Source organism: Ambystoma mexicanum, chromosome 6q, assembly GCF_040938575.1.
Source record: "Ambystoma mexicanum isolate Mex_15411 chromosome 6q, UKY_AmexF1_1, whole genome shotgun sequence".
In the NCBI taxonomy this organism is placed as follows: domain Eukaryota; kingdom Metazoa; phylum Chordata; class Amphibia; order Caudata; family Ambystomatidae; genus Ambystoma; species Ambystoma mexicanum.
The window spans coordinates 1,358,637,691-1,358,659,453 of NC_090937.1; the positions used below are offsets into that span (position 1 = coordinate 1,358,637,691).

General features: G+C 47.0%; 1 protein-coding gene across 2 annotated transcripts in view; it reads right to left on the reverse strand.

Moving 5' to 3' along the window:
- The window catches only part of CRMP1 (collapsin response mediator protein 1), a 420,289-nt gene that overhangs the window by 176,553 nt on the left and 221,973 nt on the right, over window positions 1–21,763 (reverse strand). For both annotated transcript variants that reach the window (XM_069631976.1, XM_069631977.1), the window contains exon 3: window positions 12,008–12,192. In XM_069631976.1, coding sequence (XP_069488077.1) covers window positions 12,008–12,192 — 185 coding nt within the window. The remainder of the gene's footprint in view (window positions 1–12,007; window positions 12,193–21,763) is intronic.

Sequence of the window (21,763 nt, forward strand, 5' to 3'; positions counted from 1 at the left end):
ATGAGTCCACCTTACAGTTGGAGGGCTTGATTGAGTTTAGTAGGGTGAGGACTTCCCCTCTGTTATCTCTTGGAATGAGAAGGCAGGAATTTCATCATGGGTGTTCTTGTGAAGATCGGAGAGTTGTTGCGTTAAGGCTTTTTGGTGGCTGATAATTTTGTCTTGGAGGGTGTTCAGTTTATTTAGCATGGCTTCTTGAATGCTGTTGCCCCATTTTTTCCTTTGTTTAAGGGGTTGGCAGGGGGAGTAGGAGACTCTAGTTCTCTGAAAATGGTGAAGATTTCTTTAGACCCAAATTTAGCGTTGGTTATCTTGGAGTTGAAAGAGCTTGCTTTGACTGAGATGATGGCGGATTTGTATTGTTTAGCGATGTTTTTAAACACAAGTTTGGTGACTTCATTAGGTTTTGCTTGCCAGGCAGCGAGAGCTGAACGTTTTTGTGAACGTAGTTTCAGGAGATCCTGGGTATACCAGGAGTTGGTATGTCTAATAGGTTTGGCTTTTCTTTGCTTAAGGGGGGCAATAGTGTCTATGGCTTTAGAGATGATGAGGTTGTAGGTGGTTGCGAGGGTGTCTGGGTCATTAGTAAATGGATGCTGAAGTTCTGGAACTTGGAGATGTGGTCACTTTCCTTGGTGAGTTGCTTAGCGCTCCTAGTGAGGGCGGGTGGCAGAGTGCTTTGGCGGCTGGTGGTTGGTACTTTAGCGTAGTTAAGATTGCAGTGTATGGCCGTGTGGTCTGACCAGGGGATGGTGGTGATGACTGGAGTAGATAGTGGACAGTTGTGTTGGGCAATCCAGTCCAAAGTGCAACCTTAATTGTGGGTAGGTTCTGACACTGCTTGTTTGAAGCCGAGTGTGGCGAGGGCGTTGTTGAGGGAGGAGACAATCCCGTCAGAGGGGTAATGGAGGTGGAGATTCATGTCCCCAAGGAAGAGGGACATCGTGGATTCCTTAAGGTTGTCGCAGAGGATGTGCATGAGTGCTTCCTGGAAGTCTGTAGCTGGTCCTGGTGGGCGGTAGGTAACATGAGCGGTGATTGTGCAACTGGGAGAGGGGTTAATTTTGATGAGCATGTAGTCACAGCTCTTGCCTACGTCTCCTTGGATTCTTCTGATGGGGATGGATTGCTTAGCGATCAGAGCAACCTCCCCTCCTTTAATGGATTTTCGCTCTTGTCTAAAGATTGTGTAACCCTCGGGTAGGGCAAGGGACAATGCTGGGCCAGAGGCTTTGTGAAGCCACGTCTCACTGACAAATAGTAGGTCAAGGTTGGAGTCGCCGAGAAGGTTGTGGATGTCTAAGGCATGTGCAGGGAGTGAACGCGCATTGATGAGGGCACATCTGAGAATGGTTGATGTGCCAAGGTTCTCTGATTTGAGAATGGGTACAGAAGAGGTATTGATCGTACTGGGAGGCAGGGGGGAGGACCCTTAGGAGGGTTAGCATTCCCCTCTTTGATAGCATTGGTAACGGCACCCTCACCATGATTGACATTTGCAGGGGTGGCGCACATGGCAAGGTTCACAATTGCAGTGGTGGCACATATGACATGATACGTAGTGGCAATCTTTTTGTTTTCTTTTTGTTGTTGGAGAGACATTGCTTATAGCCCCTTTCATTCTTGTGGACTGTAGATAAAGGCTGGCCTTGGCGCGAAGCTAGGCGCATGAGTTTGGCAGACAAGTTCAGTCATGCTGAAGAGAGCTGCAGAGACCTATCGTAAAACATTGTTGGAGAGACATTGCTTATGGCCCCTTTAATTCTTGTGGACTGTGGATAAAGTCTGGCCTTGGTGCGTAGAACCGGCGCGTGAGTTCGGCAGACGAGTCTAGTCGTGCCACAGTCAGGCGGCAGGAGGAAGACCTACCTGTAACAACTATGAGCTTGAGTGTCATACAACAACAAAAAAATGGCCTCAGGTTTTCTGGCTCGAACAAGACGGGAAATACGGCTGCATGATAAGCAGGGGAAGCAAGCTACCCCTGCTCGCCCTACCCTGCTTGCCGACTTGGATCAGAGGTTAGCGATGAGCATGTGCAATGTCAACCATTGGGGAACCAATTACCTTTGCCGGATGGTAGTGAGAGTGTGAGCAGAGCCACAGACACAGCCAGAGCACAATCGCAGTACCGAGTCACCTGACTCAGATACTGTTACACCCTGAACCCTTACAAGGGATGCCCAATGCTGATCCGGAATCGGACCTGGTATTGGAGAGTGTGGATATTGATACAGGTGTGGGTGTGGGTACTTTGGAGGAGGCGGCTAAACGGGGCTTGCAACCAATAGCGGATTTAGAGCAAGGGAACATTATATCAATAACTATTGGGAACGCTAACAAGAATGCTGATATTCTCCCGGCACAAGGAGACATAAGTGCAATGCCGGGGTAGTACAAGGAGCACAACAATGGCTTAGCCCTTAATTTAACAGACACTGAAATGATGGAGGCTGCAAGGATGGGCACAGAACGGGGAGAGAAGGGTGACGCGTTGGTTAACAACTACGTTGGCTATCTGGGTGCACAGTTAGAGACTAGCAATCCATCGTTGGCTCCTGTGCCCCACCTCTCTAAGAGGAAAAACATAAAAGATATTTTTTTCATCATCCCCCCCCTCATTGATGCGAAAGGTCCAGAAATGAACCTTGTTACCCGCCTAACGGGAGATATCGCTGGCAATGCCCTGATGCAGGAACAGAATAAAAGAGTGGAGGAAGCGAGAGAAGCTCATGCAAATACACCACTGCCTTGGCAAGTGGAAGCTGTAGACTGTAGCCAACACGAAGCTGAGTGTCGGACCCCTAAAAATCCACCAAGGAGGAGTGTTGGTGATATAAGTGCCACAATAAGACAACAAGGGCCAGCTGGAGGGTCGATGTGCTCTTCCAGGTCTCCATCCACATCATCCGCAGGTGTTTTGCCTTCTCTTTTGCCTGGAGTAAATAGGAGAAAGTGTCCTACCTCAAACTTTCACGATCCAAAGTCAAAACAACATTACGGCAATGCTAATGATCTCCTTGGCACTGTTTATGAAGTTATACAAAACAATAAATAAAAACTACAAATATCAAGCCACATTGTTGGTGCACTGTAAGGCAATCTACACGGAAGGCTTCATCACTTCTCTGCAAATCAGAATGGACCATGAGGGTGAGATGACCAATATCTTCCAAAAGGAAATCCTAACTTACATAGACAAAGACAGGATAGAAGGAAAAACTACCATGGAGTCCACAAAATGGGTGAAAAGGATCTTTAAAGCAGGCCTTATCAGAAGCTCGCCGTTTGCCTGGAGCTGCAACTGCTCTCCATACCCAGCCTGGAGGCTGAGGTAAGCCTGCATGGCATTATCATAGCGCCTCGCAGCCTCCGACTGAAGCGCTGCACTAGACACCTAAATAGGCTCCATAGCATTGCCATATGCTAATGATTCTATCGTGATGCTAACTAGATTCGACTTCATTGAAAAACCCTGATTTTGACCTTATTTCGGCTGAATACATCCGTAAGCCCTTTGTTGTGCTCCCTCCAAGATGGCCGCCGCAACAGGGCTCCCTCCGACCAGATGCCTGTAGGCTGCTTCACTGGGAGACACCCGGATTGGCTGGCCCCTTCTTCATCTTCCTCTAGGATTCGCCGGCTGGCGAACGCCGGCCCTCGCAAAGGCACTCGACAAGGCTGGTCACTGACTGAGCTGACCGAGCTTGGCCGTGCTCGAGTGCGCCTGGCATCCTGTCCCAGCATACAGCGGTGAGATTCATGAACTATGTCCTAATTGTAGCGTTACCCGTACTAACTTGACTTTGGTAACTTTGGTGATTAAACCGCCTACATACTGCCGCCTGCTCGAGCATGCCCACGGCACAGAACGTTATCCTCATTTTCAGTCGCCCCATCCAAGGGAAGTCCGGAGCCTCGGAGCCAGTGCCTACTCGGACCTTTAATCTTTTGTGAGTAAAGGGGATACCCTCAGTCTACACTATTGTGCTTTCTGGTATGTCTTCTGCTATTCCGCATTCATAAACATTTGAACTCGGTTTCTTTCACCTTCGATAACTGTTTGCTACATACGCTTATGCTTCCAACTCCGCCGCCCCTATGCGTTACTGCTGCCACCTCTTTAATAGTACAGTCATCTTCAGCCCCTAGTGCTTTATGCCTCATGACTGCTATTGGCCGTGCCCTTTGGTCGCTAACTGACCACTGCAATTGTGCTGTGCCTTATGGTCGCTAACGGACCACTGCATTTGTGTTGTGCCTTATGGTCGCTAACGGACCACTGCACTGTATTGTGCCGTATGGTCGCTAACGGACCACTGCACTGTATTGTGCCTTATGGTCGCCCAGAGACCACTGTATTATTGTGTAGTGCCTTATGGTTGCCCAGAGACCACTGTAGTATTGTGTAGTGCCTTATGGTCGCCCAGAGACCACTGTATTATTGTGTAGTGCCTTATGGTCGCCCAGAGACCACTGTATTATTGTGTAGTGCCTTATGGTCGCCCAGAGACCACTGTATTATTGTGTAGTGCCTTATGGTCGCCCAGAGACCACTGTATTATTGTGTAGTGCCTTACGGTCGCCCAGAGACCACTGTATTATTGTGTAGTGCCTTATGGTTGCCCAGAGACCACTGTATTATTGCGTAGTGCCTTATGGTCGCCCAGAGACCACTGTACTATCACTCTCAGCCCAGTATCTGACCTCGGTTTTTAGACCTACATCTGACCGTCGCACTTAGCCCAGTATCTGACTGCTACTCTTAGACTAGTACGTCACTGCTGCATTAATCTCGCCAAGTATTTGAGAACTGTACTCTGCCAACTCTGCCCTGTATCCACCCACGGCAACTAATTCCAGCCCACCTAGCTCAGCTAGTAGTAACAGTATGTACTTCCACATGCCTAACCCAGTTCACCTTGCACAATTCTCCAAACTGACAATTATCCTTACCATCATCTACACGACCATGCCTACAGTTCTGCCTACAGAGGGCCTTGGTGCCCACATACAACTCATCTCTAAACCCTGCAACTTAGAACAAAGGAAGCTTAGACTCCGTGCTCGACTACCTAAAATATTCGAACCTATTACTAAATATAACATTAACCTAGAACACCTTCGACCCAAAATATGCCGACCACTAGTAACCACCGCCCCTCTCAGACGCCAACCACACCATAAAATCAATAAACTTATAGCCAAACCCCCGCTCACAGCGCAGCTAGAACCTGAACTAAAAGCTGCTCTAATCAATGCCAGATCATTAGTCGCCCATGCCACTGACATAGCAGATATCATACGGGATAATAGCCTTGACTTCATTGCCATTACTGAATCTTGGCTCCACGATGCAGCAGGTCCGGCTCTCACTCTGGCAGTCCCAGAGAATTATACCATTCTCAGAGCTGACAGACCAGACTCGCGCGGTGGAGGAATTGCAATTATCGCCAAATCTGATCTCTCTATGAGAATCACACCCACACCCTCCCTCAAATCTTGCGAGCTTCTCTCTATCAAATTACCGACTGCGAACTCCCAAACACTAAATATCCACCTTATCTATAGACCCCCTGGCCCCGTCAGCACCTTCACTGAAGACATCACCACTGTTATCTCTGAGAAGCTAAAAGAATCCTCCCAAACACTAGTACTAGGAGATTTCAATCTAGGGCTCAACGATATCAACGACCATCATGCTACTGCCACAGGCAATACTCTGGGCCTCATTAGGACCCAGGCGGATTTCGCGGTGCTAAATGCACCGCGAAGCACGGCAGAAAGCCGTCGATAGCGCCATGGGGGTTGGCGGATTTACCGCCCCATTCCGACCTCGGCGGAGCGGTAAATCCCCAATCCCCATTCTGCCCTTCCCCATTCCCATTCTTGCCCCATAGGGTATAATGGGAGTGGGGAAGGAGTTAATTACGCCACCGTAAAATACGGTGGCGTAATTAACAACGAGGTCCCGTAGCGCCATGGTTTTCTCCGCCTGGTAAAACCAGGCGGAGAAAACCTCCATGGCGCTAAGGGAACTCGTAGTACGGCGGACGGGTCCGCCGCGATTAGCGCTGGCGGAAACCCACTCCGCCTGGGTCCTAATGAGGCCCTCTGTCAGTGCTAGGCTTCACGCAGTTCGTGAATACTTCCACACATATCAAGGGAAGAACACTAGACTGGATTGCCAGTCACAACTGCTACCCTTCTATAACAGCCATCACCCCCCAAATATGGTCTGACCATTACCTTATCTCTTTCACCCTCAACACCAAAAGACCCATAGTCTTAACACCCACGCCAGCCACACCCACCTTAACGAGAAACAAGAAAAACATTACAGCCGACAATATTCTGCCCCACATCCTACCCGAACTAAATTCCCTACCTGACTACTCTGACCCAGGCATCCTAGTGGATGCATTCAACGCAGCCATGTGCTCTGCTCTTGACAGTATTGCTCCATTTAAACTTCGGATCAGTAAACCCAAAAAGCATTTGAACTCATGGTTTACACCCCACCTAAAAAACTTAAGACTACAGAAGAGAAAATGCGAAACAGCTTGGAACCGACATCCGACCGCTGAAAATAAAACTAACCTAATTAACATCTCCTCGCAATACAAAAAAGACATCATCCTGGCCAAACAAGAAACCTATAATAATAGGATCTCCCAATCCAACTCCAGCATGAAGGAGCTATTCTCCATCCTAATGGAATTGGAAACTCCTATCACAGTACAGGATGACTCCATCAAAGACAAAACTTGGTGCACAGACATACAACTGGCACTAACCAACAAAGTATCCAACCTCCAAACAAAAATTGCCCTAAAGAAAGCCTCTCTGCCAACTCAACCTCTGATAGTCAAAACTCCCACATCCAACAACCCAGAATCCACCCAATTCCGTTTCTCCAAGGTCTCAGTAATTGAGGTAGAGAAGACCATTTTGACTCTCAAATCTTCTAATTGCAAAGGCGACCAATGCCCCGCACAACTGATCAAGGATGCGGCTAGGGATTTAGCCCCCTTTATCACAAAACATATCAATGCCTCCTTTACTACGGGCACCATCCCCCGCAACCTAAAGGAATCTTGGGTACTCCCCCTCCTAAAAAAGCAAACATTGGACCCCAACATTCCTACTAACTACAGGCCCATCACCACGGTTCCCTTCCTACTAAAAATATTAGACAAGGTAGCATACACCCAATTCCAGAACTTCCTTGAGATGAACCATCTCCTCGGCACCCGCCAATCCGGTTTCCGTCCGCAACACGGCACAGAGACTGCCCTTATCGACCTAAAAGCCCAAATAGACTCACTCAGAGACGAGGGAAAATTAGCTCTCCTCCTCCTTATAGACCTTTCAGCCGCCTTTGATCTGGTGGACCATAAAGTCCTATGTAATCACTTGGACTCGGCTGCCCACTTCTCAGAGGAGGCTATAGTCTGGATTCAATCATTTCTTAGTGACAGGACTATGAGGGTGTTCTCCCCCGCAGCGGCAGCAGACCCTATCCCAATCACTTGCGGAGTGCCCCAGGGATCCTGCGTCTCGCCGACACTCTATAACATCTTCACCAAGCCACTCTTTGACGATCTTGATAATCTGGGTATCACCTACACTAACTATGCAGATGATACTCAGATTCTCTTACCACTTACTGGGGATTACGTCGAAGATCTGGCTCTGGTGAATAGAGTCTATAGCATCGTTCAAGCATGGATGGCCAACCATGGCCTATGCTTGAACGATGACAAAACAGAGCTCATCATCCTGGGCACAGCAGCCCGTATCTCCAAACTTAACCAAAACTACTCCGCCTTCATCATCGATGGTAACACTATCAAGGTCGCCAGAGAAGTAAAAACCCTAGGTTTTTACCTTGATGCGACACTATCTTTCACCAAACAGGTGAACTCACTGTCATCATCCACTGCCTATACATGCAAGTTAATACGAGCTGGGAAACCATTCCTTTCAGAGGACAGCTGTCTTATTCTAGCTAGAGCCCTCATTTTATCGAAATTAGATTATTGCAACGCCCTCTACATAGGGACTACCAAACAAATCATCCACAGAATCCAAGTGCTCCAAAACAATGCACTTAGAGCGGCCCTAAGTATCCCCAGAAGTGCACACATTTCAGAAATAAGACGAAAACACAAATGGCTTTCCACCCAAGAAAAAATCAACCTTAAATCTGCGTCCCTTATCCACAAATGCCTAAACAACAAAGCTCCCCGATACCTCTCAGAACGCTTCAACAGGAAAAATCCAACGAGACTCACAAGGACAGCCAGCCCCAACTGCCTCCTAGTGCCCAGATTCAAACTAGCCTCCATTGGAGGTTCCAGCTTCCCAGTTAAGGCAGCACAGTTATGGAACTCCCTACCCCTTGCACTCAGATCTGACCAAACCTTCAATAACTTCAGAAAGAACACCATAAAATGGCTTATTGAGAATGCGACATAGCGTATGTCACTTTATACGTAACGTCTTCTTATAATGTTTGTACTAACCTGCTTTTATTGTTTGATCGCCATAGATTTGACTGTTTAGCTACGCCTTATCTGCACTTGCACTTGCCCTACCCTGCAGATTCGAAATGTCCACTATGCCTGTAACCTGTAACTATGCCTGTAACCTGTAACGTTAACTAATCTGTAACCTGTAAACGTTAACTAAGCTGTAAACCTCCTTGTTCTCTTGCGCCCTGCTACCCTAGGGTCTGGTGCGCACAATAAATAAATAAACAAACAAACAAACAAACATTAAGTACACTCCAAGTGTATCCAGTGAGAGGAGTGAAGTGCCTGAGATGCAGATAGGAAGTGGGGAGAATGTGAATGTTGCTGTATCCCATACGATTTCTGGGCAAAGAATCACAGATACAGGAATGGTTCAAACTAAGCAAGGGACATGTTGCCAGGAACACAAAGACCCAGTGAACAAAGAGGTAGGAGAGGGCCCTGGGAAAGCACTGTGTGACTCAGTGGAAGAGATTATGATATTGGAAGAGTACATTATTTCCCAACCACTTCAGCAGGAAGGTGAGGAGTAAGAGATGTCTGGCAAGGAGTTCCCAATTTTCAGTAGGAAAAAGAAGAAAAGGTAAGTCATTAAAAACAACACATGTAATTAAGATCAAGTGCAAAAGAAAATTAAGAACATGACCCAAGAAAAAAAAATGAAGTTGAACCGTGCAAGGGAATCCATGCATAATCTGGCCCTCCCAAAGTCTTCCCTGTCTCTTGTGAGAGAAGGTAGAGTCTAAAAGCATTCCAAAGAAAACTCAACTTATGGTGACAACAACCTCACACCAGGACCAACATCTGAGGATAGAAGAAATAGATGAAGAGCATCAAAGAAACATTGAAGAGGACCTCATGAATCTATTACAGTGTACGGACAATGGCCACGTCGATCCAGCCCAAGAGGATCAAAAGTTGAGCCATGGACAGTAAAGCTCTGGTGTTGAAAGGCCTGGCATTGAAAATATCCAATGTAAGGAGGTTTACCCATCTACTGAGCCTCCGGAGCTATTCCTGGCACTAAACCAGAAAAGACAGATGATAAACAGGAAACACAAGAGAGACGAGGGGGAAACGACGAGTCAGCCTGCCAACCCTGTAAAGACGGAAAACCTCATTAACTTAAAGCCTATGGGGAAGAACTGAACTGGAAATTGTTTGTTGTTAGAAAGACTATTGTCAGTGGATGATGGTTTGATCCTGAATAGAAGTAATGTGTTAAAGTTACTCTACTATATTCCAAGGTTGTGGATATTAGGGATTTTAAACAAGTTGAGTTCTTGAATGTGAGAGAATTGGATCGGGGGTGCTCCAGTCAAATCTCATCAAATCTTTAATATTGGAAGCAGTGACTAATTTGTTACCTTTGGGCTTTGACCTAAGAGAGTCTTCATAGGAAAGTGTGGGTCTATGAGGCCGGGCTAAGATGAAACAGGAGGGCGAATTAACCTCTCTAGGTGCAAAGTGGAAATGTTGGACCCTCGTTAGTTTACAGTTTAGTTTAATGTTTCTCAAGTTACTTGTTATGGTATTATGTGATTTTAAGTGATACGTGAAAGGTTTGCAATAAACCAACCACCATGTATTAGATACAAAAAATAATTAATATTGGACAACCCAGTCCAAATTCTGCAATCAGTTAGCACTCACTTCTTTTGAATCCCACTAATACCACAAATAATATAGGAAGATATATTACAGGTCACAGTTATATAGCCCCCATCTACCATGCCCCCAAACATAAATGCCAAAGCAACATTGGAGTGGCATGAGATTGTATAAAATTACTAATAATAAAATGCAGCGGCACTGCTGATTGAGAATGTTCATGGCCATCTGCATTGCCATGCCTCTCTCTGTACAAATGCATTTGGCTTTGGCGTGTTTCCTCATGAAAGCCCACAAAAATCTGAGGAAACCAATAGTATTTTTTCATGCTACCATGCAGGATGTATGCTCCTCCCTCTGTTGTTGTGGGAGTCCTTCCTGATTTATGACTTAACTGCATATCCACTGCCTTCTCCAGGGCAGATATGCAATATGTACACTATTGTTTTATCCATATAATACCCTCTGCGGTAAGGGAATGGATGCACCCCAGCTTGCAATGGCACATGTGGTAATATGACAATGCCGGCGCTGCCAGACCAAAGTTCTAGTATGGACCAGTTTATTTTGGCAAACGTGCTTTTAAATTCACCATTTGGAATAAGGTTTCCCAAAAACTCATCACTGGGTACCACCCAGAAAACGAATGCAATTTGTGATTGTGTGCCGCTTTATCATTGGTGCACGGGCCGATTGTATGTCCTAGTTTGGCTGTGATGCACTCTCCCCTGTTCCCTTCTAGACTGCTAGTAGGGTTTAATCTCTGGATCTATATTTGTACACACCACTGGCCGCCGAGATTGAGCTATCATTAAAAGAATGAGAAATGTGCTTTATGTAAGCTCGACAATGTTGATTCTCATCATGTGTATTGAGACCCTGAGCATTTGCAATCTTAATAAGGAAATATGCGACTAACTGGGTGATGTGCGCGCAGAGTAAAGCACAGGCAGCAATGAAAAATCCATTTCCTTTTCTGGAGGGCTCTCTTGATGGCTCGGGAGATGGTGGTCTACGCTGGCTCTCATCAGGAAGCAGTGGCCTGGTGCCTAGAGGGCATTGACGCTCGATTCGCGCTTTCCCTGCTTTGTGTGGTCCTTGTCATATATTGTTGGTGTGTCACTAAATGTCCTCCTTGTGTGCTTGCACAATTGTTCATTTGAGCCATGTGAGAATGTGTGCTCACCGTTCTGTAACCTATGTATAACTACTGCCTTCATGTAAGCAGCGCCCAGGTGTCTCCGGGTTCGGTGCGCTTTACAAATGTCAAAATAAATAAATAATAAAAATAATGTTTAGTGTAAATCTGTATTTCGCGTGTGTGTGGGGAGATGAGTGTGGTGTGTGTGTGTGTAGGTGTGTGGGTGTGGTGGCGGCAGCCTCTATGTTTTTTGACTTCATCTTGGAAAAATCACACAAGCCGGCATCGCTGGTTTGGATTGTGTCTGCATCTTTGCAGGTGTTATGTTTGACACATGAGTGTCAGTGATTTTATTCAGTGTTTATTTTCTAGTTCTGCCTTTGGCAACTACATATGTTCATGAGATTTAATCAAGCTGTGAGATTCCTTTGTTCCGTTTTCTAGTATTTACTTGGTTGGAGAACTTTGCCATGTTGGTGTTATTCTCTAATGAGATATATTTCATTTCAAATGATTTAGTAATTGTATGCAAAATACCATATTATACTCGCATACTTAGAAAATATTATATTACATATTAGATTTTTATAACATGCTGCTAAAAAAAGCCATGTTTGTATTTTCCACTGCTATGAATTTTAATGTAAAAATAAATGAATAGTCACGTGCCGCTTTACATGAATTATGCATCTGCTCTCCTCAGACCCTCTATACTCACTGATCATGGTGGTACCTCCCGCGACAGCAGCCTTTGTCCCTTGATAAAAGTCATCGACCGTTGTCATTCCCAGGTGTGGCTTCTGTAGGTATGTGTTGACATCAATTCCTCCTGGAATTACCATCCGTCCATTAGCTTCGATCGTCTTCACACCACCAGGAACTATCAAATTTTCTCCAATTTGCCTAATAGATAGGAACAAAAATAAAATGTCTTTTTTAGATCCTGGAACAAGTAAAGTAAAACTGGGAATATATATGGCGATTTATATCCCGCACATGATCACACATCAGCCCATGGGATTTCCTGTACTCTAACTGGTTGCACTCTGGTTACCGACAACACCTAAAAGAGTATGATAGTAGCTTGTATGTTACCACTGAAAAGTGACGTCACAGTGGATCAAGCTGTGAAATAGGCAATGGGATCCCATCCAAACTCCCACCTCAGTGGAATATCTAGAGGCCCTTCACCTGCCGTCACTGTCCTATCTACTATCAAAGAACGCTTGCCCAAAATACTCAGAATGCTGGATTAGATTGATCACTGGAGGTAGCAAATGAAGTGCACTTAGCTGAATTATGGGGATAGGACATGTTATGCACTTAGTTGGATACCCTATCTAATTATCAAAGGTGCTTGCCCAAGCACTCAGAACACTCGATCCATAGGTTTGCTGGAGGTAGAAATGAAGGGCAAAACAAGACACAGATATTTTGTAGGAGGGATGGGATATCTATCAGAGGTCATAGGTGAGACCCTTACAATAACGGCAAGGACATGCCATAGGGCTGGATCAAGACATGTGAGTGGCCTGGCACTGCATCTGATTAACACATCTGGCTCCACTTGGAGCCTCTCTTCCCTCTACGGCTTCCTCACCTTCCCTTGCTATCGCCTCCTTCTCTCCCTTGCCCTGTCCTTCCTATTCTACACCTCTGCAGGGCGTACCTCTGATTTGTACCCCTCCCGGAAGTCTTTCAAGGGCGGCAACCTTCTCCATATTACCACTCTTAACTCTTGCTCAGCTGTCAAACACTCATCTGACGTCTGCCACCTCCTGGACGAAGTTGACCTCAATGTCCTCGGTCTCACTGAGACATGGTTCACGGCCAGCTCTGTCACAAGCTTTGACACTCTCCTCTCTGGCGGCTACAAGATCCTCTTCGTGCCCAGGTCCAACCGCTCTGGAGGGGTTGTAGCCCTGATCTTCCCAGAGTAGATTCCTGCCTCTGTCATTCCCACGCAGTCCTACTCCTCTATCGAATGCCTTGTATGCAGGCTCTCTCTCTCTCCGAGGCATTCCCTTACTGTGGCTACAATCTATCGGCCACCTGGTCAGATCTTCTCCTTCCTCTCTGAATGGGCAGACCTTTCATCTTCCCTCCTGGTCTCGACCACTCATCTCCTCCTTCTTGGAGACTTTAACATCCACCTGGATGCTCCCTGACATTCCTCTGGACTCTTTTGTGACCTCTTTGACTCTCTCTCATTCTCTATTCTCCCCTCTGGCCCGGCTCACTCTGCAAGGCACACTCTAGATGTTCTGATCTCCTCAGACCTTCCCCTTTCTATCCTTCTCACCACTCCTCTCTCATGGAGTGATCACTTTCTCCTTTCCTCCCAGCTCACCCTCTCTTCCCCCCAGGCTAAGCCAATTCCAGCACTGCCACCTACATTCTCGGACATCCAACCCTTGAAGAGTGTGTCAGTTGAGGATTTCGCTGCCACTTTCTCAGCCCCCCCCCCTTTGGCTGATCACACCCTGACACAGCCCTTTCCATTCTCCACTCTGCTATATCTGATAGCCTCAGTGTTCTTGCCCCTGTCATGAGGATCCACCTAAAGCCCAAAGCCAAGTGCAATTCCTAGTACAACTCAAACCTCGTCACCCTGAAAAGCAAGTGCAGGGTTGCTGAGCGGAAATGGCGTGCTTCGGGTACATCCTCTGATAAACTGGCCTGCCGCCTGCTCCAAAGGCAATACCGGCTCTCTGTACACACCAAGAAGCGAGCTCTCATCCAAGCCTGTGTCTCTGTGGCATCTAACAACTCGGCCGAACTCTGCGGCAGTCTCGCCCTCTCCTGCCCCTTCCCAGCCCCTCTGCATGGCTCTGGATTCTCATTTCATCTCTAAAATTTAGGATATCCTGTCCTCTCTTGCTTCCTCTCCCCCTGCCCCCTCTACTCCCCGCTCTTCCTCTGGCCCCTCTTTGGCCACCATTTCTCCCTCCTTCTCTGCCTTTGCCCTGTTCTCCCCAGACGAGTTTTCTGTCTGATCTATGAAAGTCTCATCAAAACAGGTTTATCCCTGTTCCTCCAAAATCATCAAGGACCACATTGATTCTCTGGCTCCTGCTCTGGCCAACTTTCTGAAACCACTCATTCGCCTTCTTCACATCCCCCCGAAGTGCCCTTGTACACCATCTTCTTAAGAAACCCTGTGCTGACCCGTCCTGCCCGACTATCACCCAATCTCCTTCACTCCCTTCCTGGGCAAACTCCTGGAAAAGCTTGCCATCTAGCAGCTTAATCTTCACACTGAATATGTTGGTTGTCCATCAGTCTGGCCTCAGAGCTGCCAGAAGCACGGAAACTGCTCTCCTGAACATCCGTGAAGACCTGCTCTCAAACCTTGATTCCAACACCCCCTGTGTACTCATCTTGCTTGATCTCTCTTCTGCCTTTGACACGGTTAACCATGACATCCTGCTCAACCGTCTTTGTGATAACCAGGGTATCACCTGTCAGGCCCTGGCGTGGCTGACTTCTTTCCTCTCTGACCGACCCTCTCAGTTCCAACTTGGGTCCTTCCTCTCCTCGCCTCTATCTCTATCTCTACCTGTGGTGTCCCCAAGGGTCTAACCTCTCGCCCTGGCTGTTCAACCAATACCTGGCACTTCTTGCCCACCGCATTGCCGCTCTCTGCCCCAACTTTCAGTGCTACGCGGATGACACTAAGCTAATTTTCAGGCTACCTTCGGCCACCTCTTCTCCGTAACTCATTTCTGACTGTCTGTCTGCTATCCAGGAGTTGTGTGCTGCCAATGATCTCTGCCTTAATGCCAGTAAGATTGAGATTCTCCTCATCGGCACACCCGCTCCCTCCTTTCCTGTCACTCTCTGGCCAGCCGCTCTTGGCCCTCTTCCTGCTCCCACCGGCAAGGCTAAAAACTACAGGGTCATCTTCGACTCCACACTCTACTTCTCTCCTCACATCTCTGACCTCTCGAAGAAGCCACACTACCAGCTGCACCTCCTCAGAGATATTCTTCCTTTCCTCTCCTTCCCCTAGAAGCTCACTTTCTCCAGAGCTCTAGTTCTCTCTAGGCTTTACTATTGCAACATCTTCTTTCTAAATCTGCCTGCTTCTACTATCTGCCCTCTGCAACTCATCCAGACTTGGACTTGTCCTTGGCCTCAAGCAAAGGGATTGTATCTCTCCAGGACTGAAATATCTGCGCTGCCTCCCAGTGGCTGCGAGGATTAAGTTCAAAACCATCTGTATTGTCCACAAGGCCTTCTGGAGCCTGGGGCCTCAATACCTTCAACTCTCTCTTCCTAAATATCTTCCTACTTGAGCCCTTCGCTCATCCGCCTCCAACTCCCTCAGGGTCAGTTGCTTCTCCAAACAACGAGTTGGTGGTAGATCGCTTTCCTCGGCTGGGGCCTCCCTCTGGAACAGCCTCCCTGCCCCCCTGAAACTTGAGGAGAACCATCTCCGGTTCCGGAAGCACCTCAAAACCTTCCTCTTTGCTGCTGCTTTCTCTCCTCCTCTCCAGTGCTGAATTCCTGGCTGAAACTGTACCGATTACCTGGCCACCTTCTGATCTGGGGCCCAGGTCCCCTGCCCAGTCAGTTACACACCTGCACTGCCTCCTTGCAACCCCCGCACTTTGGGACTGTTTTTCTGTATCCCTTCAGTCCCCCACAGCACTTGACACCTGATGTCTGCACTTGCACTTGCCACCAGCTGGCGCTACATCTCTTATTGTTTTATTTATTCTATTATCCCATGTACTGCACTTTTCCCCTTCCCCCTTCCCCTGCACTTGTACGATCTGAATGACACTCGGCCTAGTAGGATTGCTTTCTCTGTCTTCCCTCTGTTCCCCCTCCCTTGCCACGTTGCGCCTTGAAACACTAATGTATGGGCACATTATAAATGCCATATCATATCATTGCGCCTACAGGGTTTCAGCCCACCCATGTCACTCCTATTTACTTGCTAGCAACATGCTTTGCACATATAACTGATTAGATTACCCATTGAAACGCACAGTGGGTACATGAAAGTATCTCTTGACATTGTGCTTATTAGATAACTTGGTTAGCCTCTTTAGAACGTGGAAGACATGTAGTAGCTATGCATATTTTATTTATTTGCCTTTTGCACTGTAAGAATTCCATTAGCCTGGTCCTTTTGTATGGTAGAATTCTACCCATACTAGAAAATGCTCTTGGACAACCAGCCTATCGCCTCGTGAGACTTAGGGGTAGCCGAGCCATAGTGCCAGAAACAATCTGTCACATCGACATCGAAGATAATCTCCATCTGAGTTTAAGGTATGTATAAGCGCACCACTTCTGTGGACCTCACCGCATCCACGCACTCTAGAATGCAGCAACGGCTCTGACAAATTCGGTCTAGCTGTTCACAGAGATGATCGCACTGAAACTTGGCTCAACACCTCTGCCATTAGCATACAGTGACAACCTATGACAAATTTGGGCTAGCTGGATACTCATCGTATCTCCTACACTAGCATTCTGCCATGACCACCCACAGCACCAGCCCACGTACCTGACCTCTCAGGTTGCTTACTGGAGCCTAGCCAGCCCTCCTAAGTCCTAATCACTGCCAGGTGCACACACGCATCCTACAATTAACTGTTAGTATGTTTTCTCATGCCTGACTTTAGGTTCCCAAGGGCGTTCCAACCACAAAGCGCATTGAGGCCATACAAATGGGAAAATGGGGCTATATAAATGACAACTACAATACAATAAAATATAACAATATTTAAACTATCAATCTATGCAAGAGTTAAACTACTCATAAGTTTAGACTAGAAGCGCCACTTATATTCTGAAATGAATGCATTGGAGTACAGCTAGGGAGAGATGGCATATGATTAGGGACACAATGCCGGTAGGTGTTGTTTGGTTATTTACCCACACATTGATTGCCCATGGCCATACTAATCCCTATGGCCATTCCCATCCACTTCATGCCCCTACCTGATCAAAACACACCCTCCTGGGATCTCTTTGTGTAAAACCCAAGCCTGCCGGCAGAGGGAACGCCATACCCAACAATGCGCCCATGCGCAAGACGTGCCTGCGAGGCTCTGCTCGAAATTCAGGCTCTTGGAGGGATAAAATGTGTTCCGAAGAGCTCCGGCAGTCAGACCTTCGCAGGGCATTCATCTGCCTGACTAACCACAGACCCTGCTCACCCAAACAGATAAGTGGAAGCATGTTCTTTGGTCCACGTGTTATTGCAGATTAACAGCAGATGCCGTATGCATGTTTAATACGCGGCTGTAGCAGAGTGTTCCGAACGGAGGGAAAGACTAATCTGCATGAAACTCGCATGAAACACGCATGTTCATGATCTGGGTAGTATGTAGAACATAGCGCTAAAGATGCTAGACACAGTAGTCTCATGGTGATAGCAACCTCGAGCAGCCTGCTGCGCAGACAAACAGTTTTCTTGGTAATTTCCACCGGAGCCCTCAGAACATTACCAAGCCAGCACAACCTCGCCCCAGTGAGTTAGTGGGAAAGAAACCTGCAGCAAAGTGCATTTTCTTTTGTTTTCCTCAATGTGAAGCACTAGCAACGTAGTGAAGCCTGATATGTTAGCCAGTTGCTAGTAGACCTGTGAAAGTATCAATAACCAAAATATTATGTTGACAATTTCTAGACAAGCCTGCATGGTACTATTGCAGGGTGAGTGGTGAATGCTGAGTCTCTGGTTGGGCTCCAGGTAAAAGCTCTGCACATCTTGCACACTCCAGGGGCGATTACCCTTCTGGTAGTGTACTTGGTTAAGAAGCTCCAATTAAAGGCTTCCATGCAATGCTGGGCTAAGCAGTGTGAGTGTGGCATGTAATGAGTGAATGGGCGGAGTAGGACCAATACACACATGAGAACAGAAGCAGGAGCCGAGGAGCATGTGACCCCAAATCCCCTACCTATCCACAACCTCTCCCTAACCCTCTTTCCGGTTACCCTCGAAACCATCTACCCATCCAACCAATGGACCCTAACCCTTTTTCCCCAGAGGTTTGCGGTGGCCTGCGCTTATTACAGATCCCAGGTGCCAAGACCCAACGGAGAGGTATGTGTTCGTGCTGCATCTGCGCCAGTCAAGATTGGGCTACAGACCTGACAGTATTTGTGTCCTCCACTGAACTCCTACTTAAAACAAGCATTAGCAAAGCCAACCATTTCAGCTTGTATATAGGCATTCGATAGGCATTTGCCAGGCACTGCTATCATATGCCCAGGTACATACAGCATTTTCAAGCTGCTACCATGAATGGCCAGTTATTAGCATTACGGCAATGCCTGTCAAATACCTTTTCCATATTTACACAAAAACCAAAACTGTTGGTATTGACCATGCTTGCTTTTTAAAAATGTATGTGAACTACAACATTACTATTATCAGGCTAATTTGGTCTGATTCATCACTCCAGGAAGGCAATTCCAGTAGGACATTTGGCCATTTGGACACAATCCAGCTCTCATGATTATTACCAATTCAGTAGTAGCGGGAATCAGACAGCATCCATATGTGGATGATTGGTTGGTTCATGCAGCATCTGACGCCAAGGCCAAGACGTATTCCAAGAGAGTTTGGGCCTCATTACACGTAGAGCTGTAAGGGTTTACCGGTACCGGTAAGGGCACCGGTACCGGTAAACCCTTACCGCCTTACTACGAGGTCCCTTTGCGGGTTGGTACTTTAACGCCTGCTTTTTGGCAGGCGTTAAAAACCAACCCGCAAAGGGACCAGGGTGCTAATTACGGTACCGCAATTTGCGCACCGTAATTAGCGCCTTCCCCATTCCCATAGAGCCCTATGGGGCAAAAATGGGAATGGGGAAGGGCAATGGAGGAAGGCGGAATTACTGCCTTCCCAACCTTGGAATAGGGCGGTAATTCCCCTTTCCTCCAAGGCGGTACCGGTAAATTACCGGCATGAACCATGGTGCTAATAGCACCATGGTTTACCGCACTTCGTGTAATGAGTCCCTTTGTCTTTTTCTTTGTCAAATTAACTTGCTCACAAGCCATGGCAGAATCTGAAGTTCATTGCTGCCCATTTTCAGATGGACATTCGCTCAGTTTCCTTTGTGTGGCAAGGGCCCAGAAGCTGAGGACAAAGCTCTAGGTACTTATCCAGATGCTGGAAGTGCTTGGCAGAAAGTGGTTGGCGGGACATGGGCACATGACCGTTTATGTGTATCTGCTTCTGTGTGCTCATTTTCATTGTCATCCATTACTGAACTGTGTACTATCCAGATTGAAGCCTGCTTCAGAAGACTTTGAGGCAATGGTCCCAATTTAGAGGTGAAAAGAGAGAGCCTGCCATCCTGACTTCTTCCAGGCAATCTGGACTTGCACATTTCTCTTAATTCTCAGAACCCAGAGTTGATTACTGTTATAGCCTGCACAACCCTACTTGAGCAAACAGGTACATGACGTGATGGCACTCCCGTCTACTGGCTGGATGAGTGTTCCATGGAAAAAGTTGAGCGAGAGGTCTGACAAGGGAAAGGATGGATGATGTGGGGTAAAAATAAAACCCCAGAGTGACAGAGATTGAGAGGCCATGCAAGGCTCCATTTTAATAATGAAGCTGGCTGATGGGAATACCCATTGGAATATGCAGGCCACCCAAAAACACTTCTTTTCCAACATGAGGCCTAGTGAATGAATGTAAATGGGCCTCCCTCAACTTTGTCAAAATGGAAAGGCACTCAGCTGAAGGAGAGTGTGCCTAAGAACTGTAATATTGCTAACTGTGTCTAATGGATTCCAAAAAGACATGTGATGCTGCAGATGCTGACTTTTGTGTAAACTGGGAAAAGGCACATTTTGACAGATTAAAAACTGCAGCAGTGCACATGGGAAAATATACATTGAAATGCTGTGCATTTGAAAAATAAAAGTAATGAATTGTCCCTTACATTTAAAAAGTGAAGCCACGGGATATATTTAATTTGACACGGATAAAGACACTTACTTTCAACAAATAAACTGACATTTAAATGCAAAGGCCTACTTTGTTTTAAAGCGGACCCTGTCAAGAGGAACAGTCATGTCTTTTCAACCATCACATTAAATAAATATATTAACACATGGGCAGAAGCCCCATGGGCAATGTAAAATGTTACATGTAAACACATCTCTTCAGTATAAGCCGTTATCTTTCTCAGAATTATGCATGTACTTGGCTGCTGTTGCTTCCCCCACTGAACCGCTGTGTATCTGGAACTGTGGCCTTCAGACCTTTAGCTGAGGCCCACTAGGAGGACAGGCCTGGTTTTCATTTTAAAATACAAATAAATATAAATACTTATATCAGAATTGTGGAGGTTGCAGATAAGCCGGCCAACAGATATGACCTTTTAGGGCTAAATTGATCCCAAAAATTGCATCTCAGAGCCTTAATGGATCTTTAAACACTTTGTAGAAACAGGCATCTACTGATAAGCAGATGTTCAGGTCACATGCGACTGGGGAAAAATTAAACTCATGAGGGGCTTTGTTGGGAATATGAAACCACAACTTTTCATATGAATGAATGGCCATTTGATTAACTTTGGATTCCCTTTTCCTTAATAACAGGAGAACCGTGTGCCCCAGTCGACTCATCTCGGTGTCACGACCCATGACCCAGAACCCCACCGGCATGGTCACATGCCAGGTAGGGTTAGGGCTCGGGGTTCATTTGGGGCCCCAAGGGCCTTACATTTTCACCAGGGACTCTCCTGGAGTCAGTCCTGGCGCCTTTGGCACTAGGCTCAGATTTGGAATGGGACTTGAAGGGACTACTTTTTATATGGAGGCCTGCAGCCAACATGGAGGCACCCACACAGTCTAGTCCCTAAGAACCAGACTGTGCGGTGCAGTGTTTTAGGGTGTGGTAGCTCGGACGTCTTTACCTGGACTACTTTACAGGGTAGGCTATATAAACCACACCCAAGCTAAAGAACGTGCTTTGCGTTATTCTGCAGCCAGCAGCGTAACGCTTATCGTATTTGGAGACCAGCACCCGGCGTTCCTGGATTTGCGCACCTGCAGAGGAGATAAAAGAACATCATTAGCAGTTCCAGTTTACCTGCAATCTTCCATCCTTCGATCACAGCTCCTCGCGGTGTTCCATTCCATTGGCAGCATCTTCAGGACATCGCGCTCGCACCAGAACGAAGCACCTGGAGAGGAGAGAAAAAGGGACAACGTTAAACAGGTTACTCACGGCAATCACAGCAGCAACCAAAATCCCCTCACCTGGCTGGGCATATCTTGGCCCGTTCCACTTCGGAAATCACTGCGCGCCCAGAAAGACCATTGTAACCTGAAAAGGAATAAAGAATACCGGTTAGCCCCAAAAGACATTAGCGTGCCGCACTTCGCGCTGAACCTACCTTTCTTCATACTCTCCGCATCCATAAATCCCGGCAGGAGCCGAACCCAAGCAGCGCACCCAGCGAACCTCTGCATATCTAAGGGGGAAAAA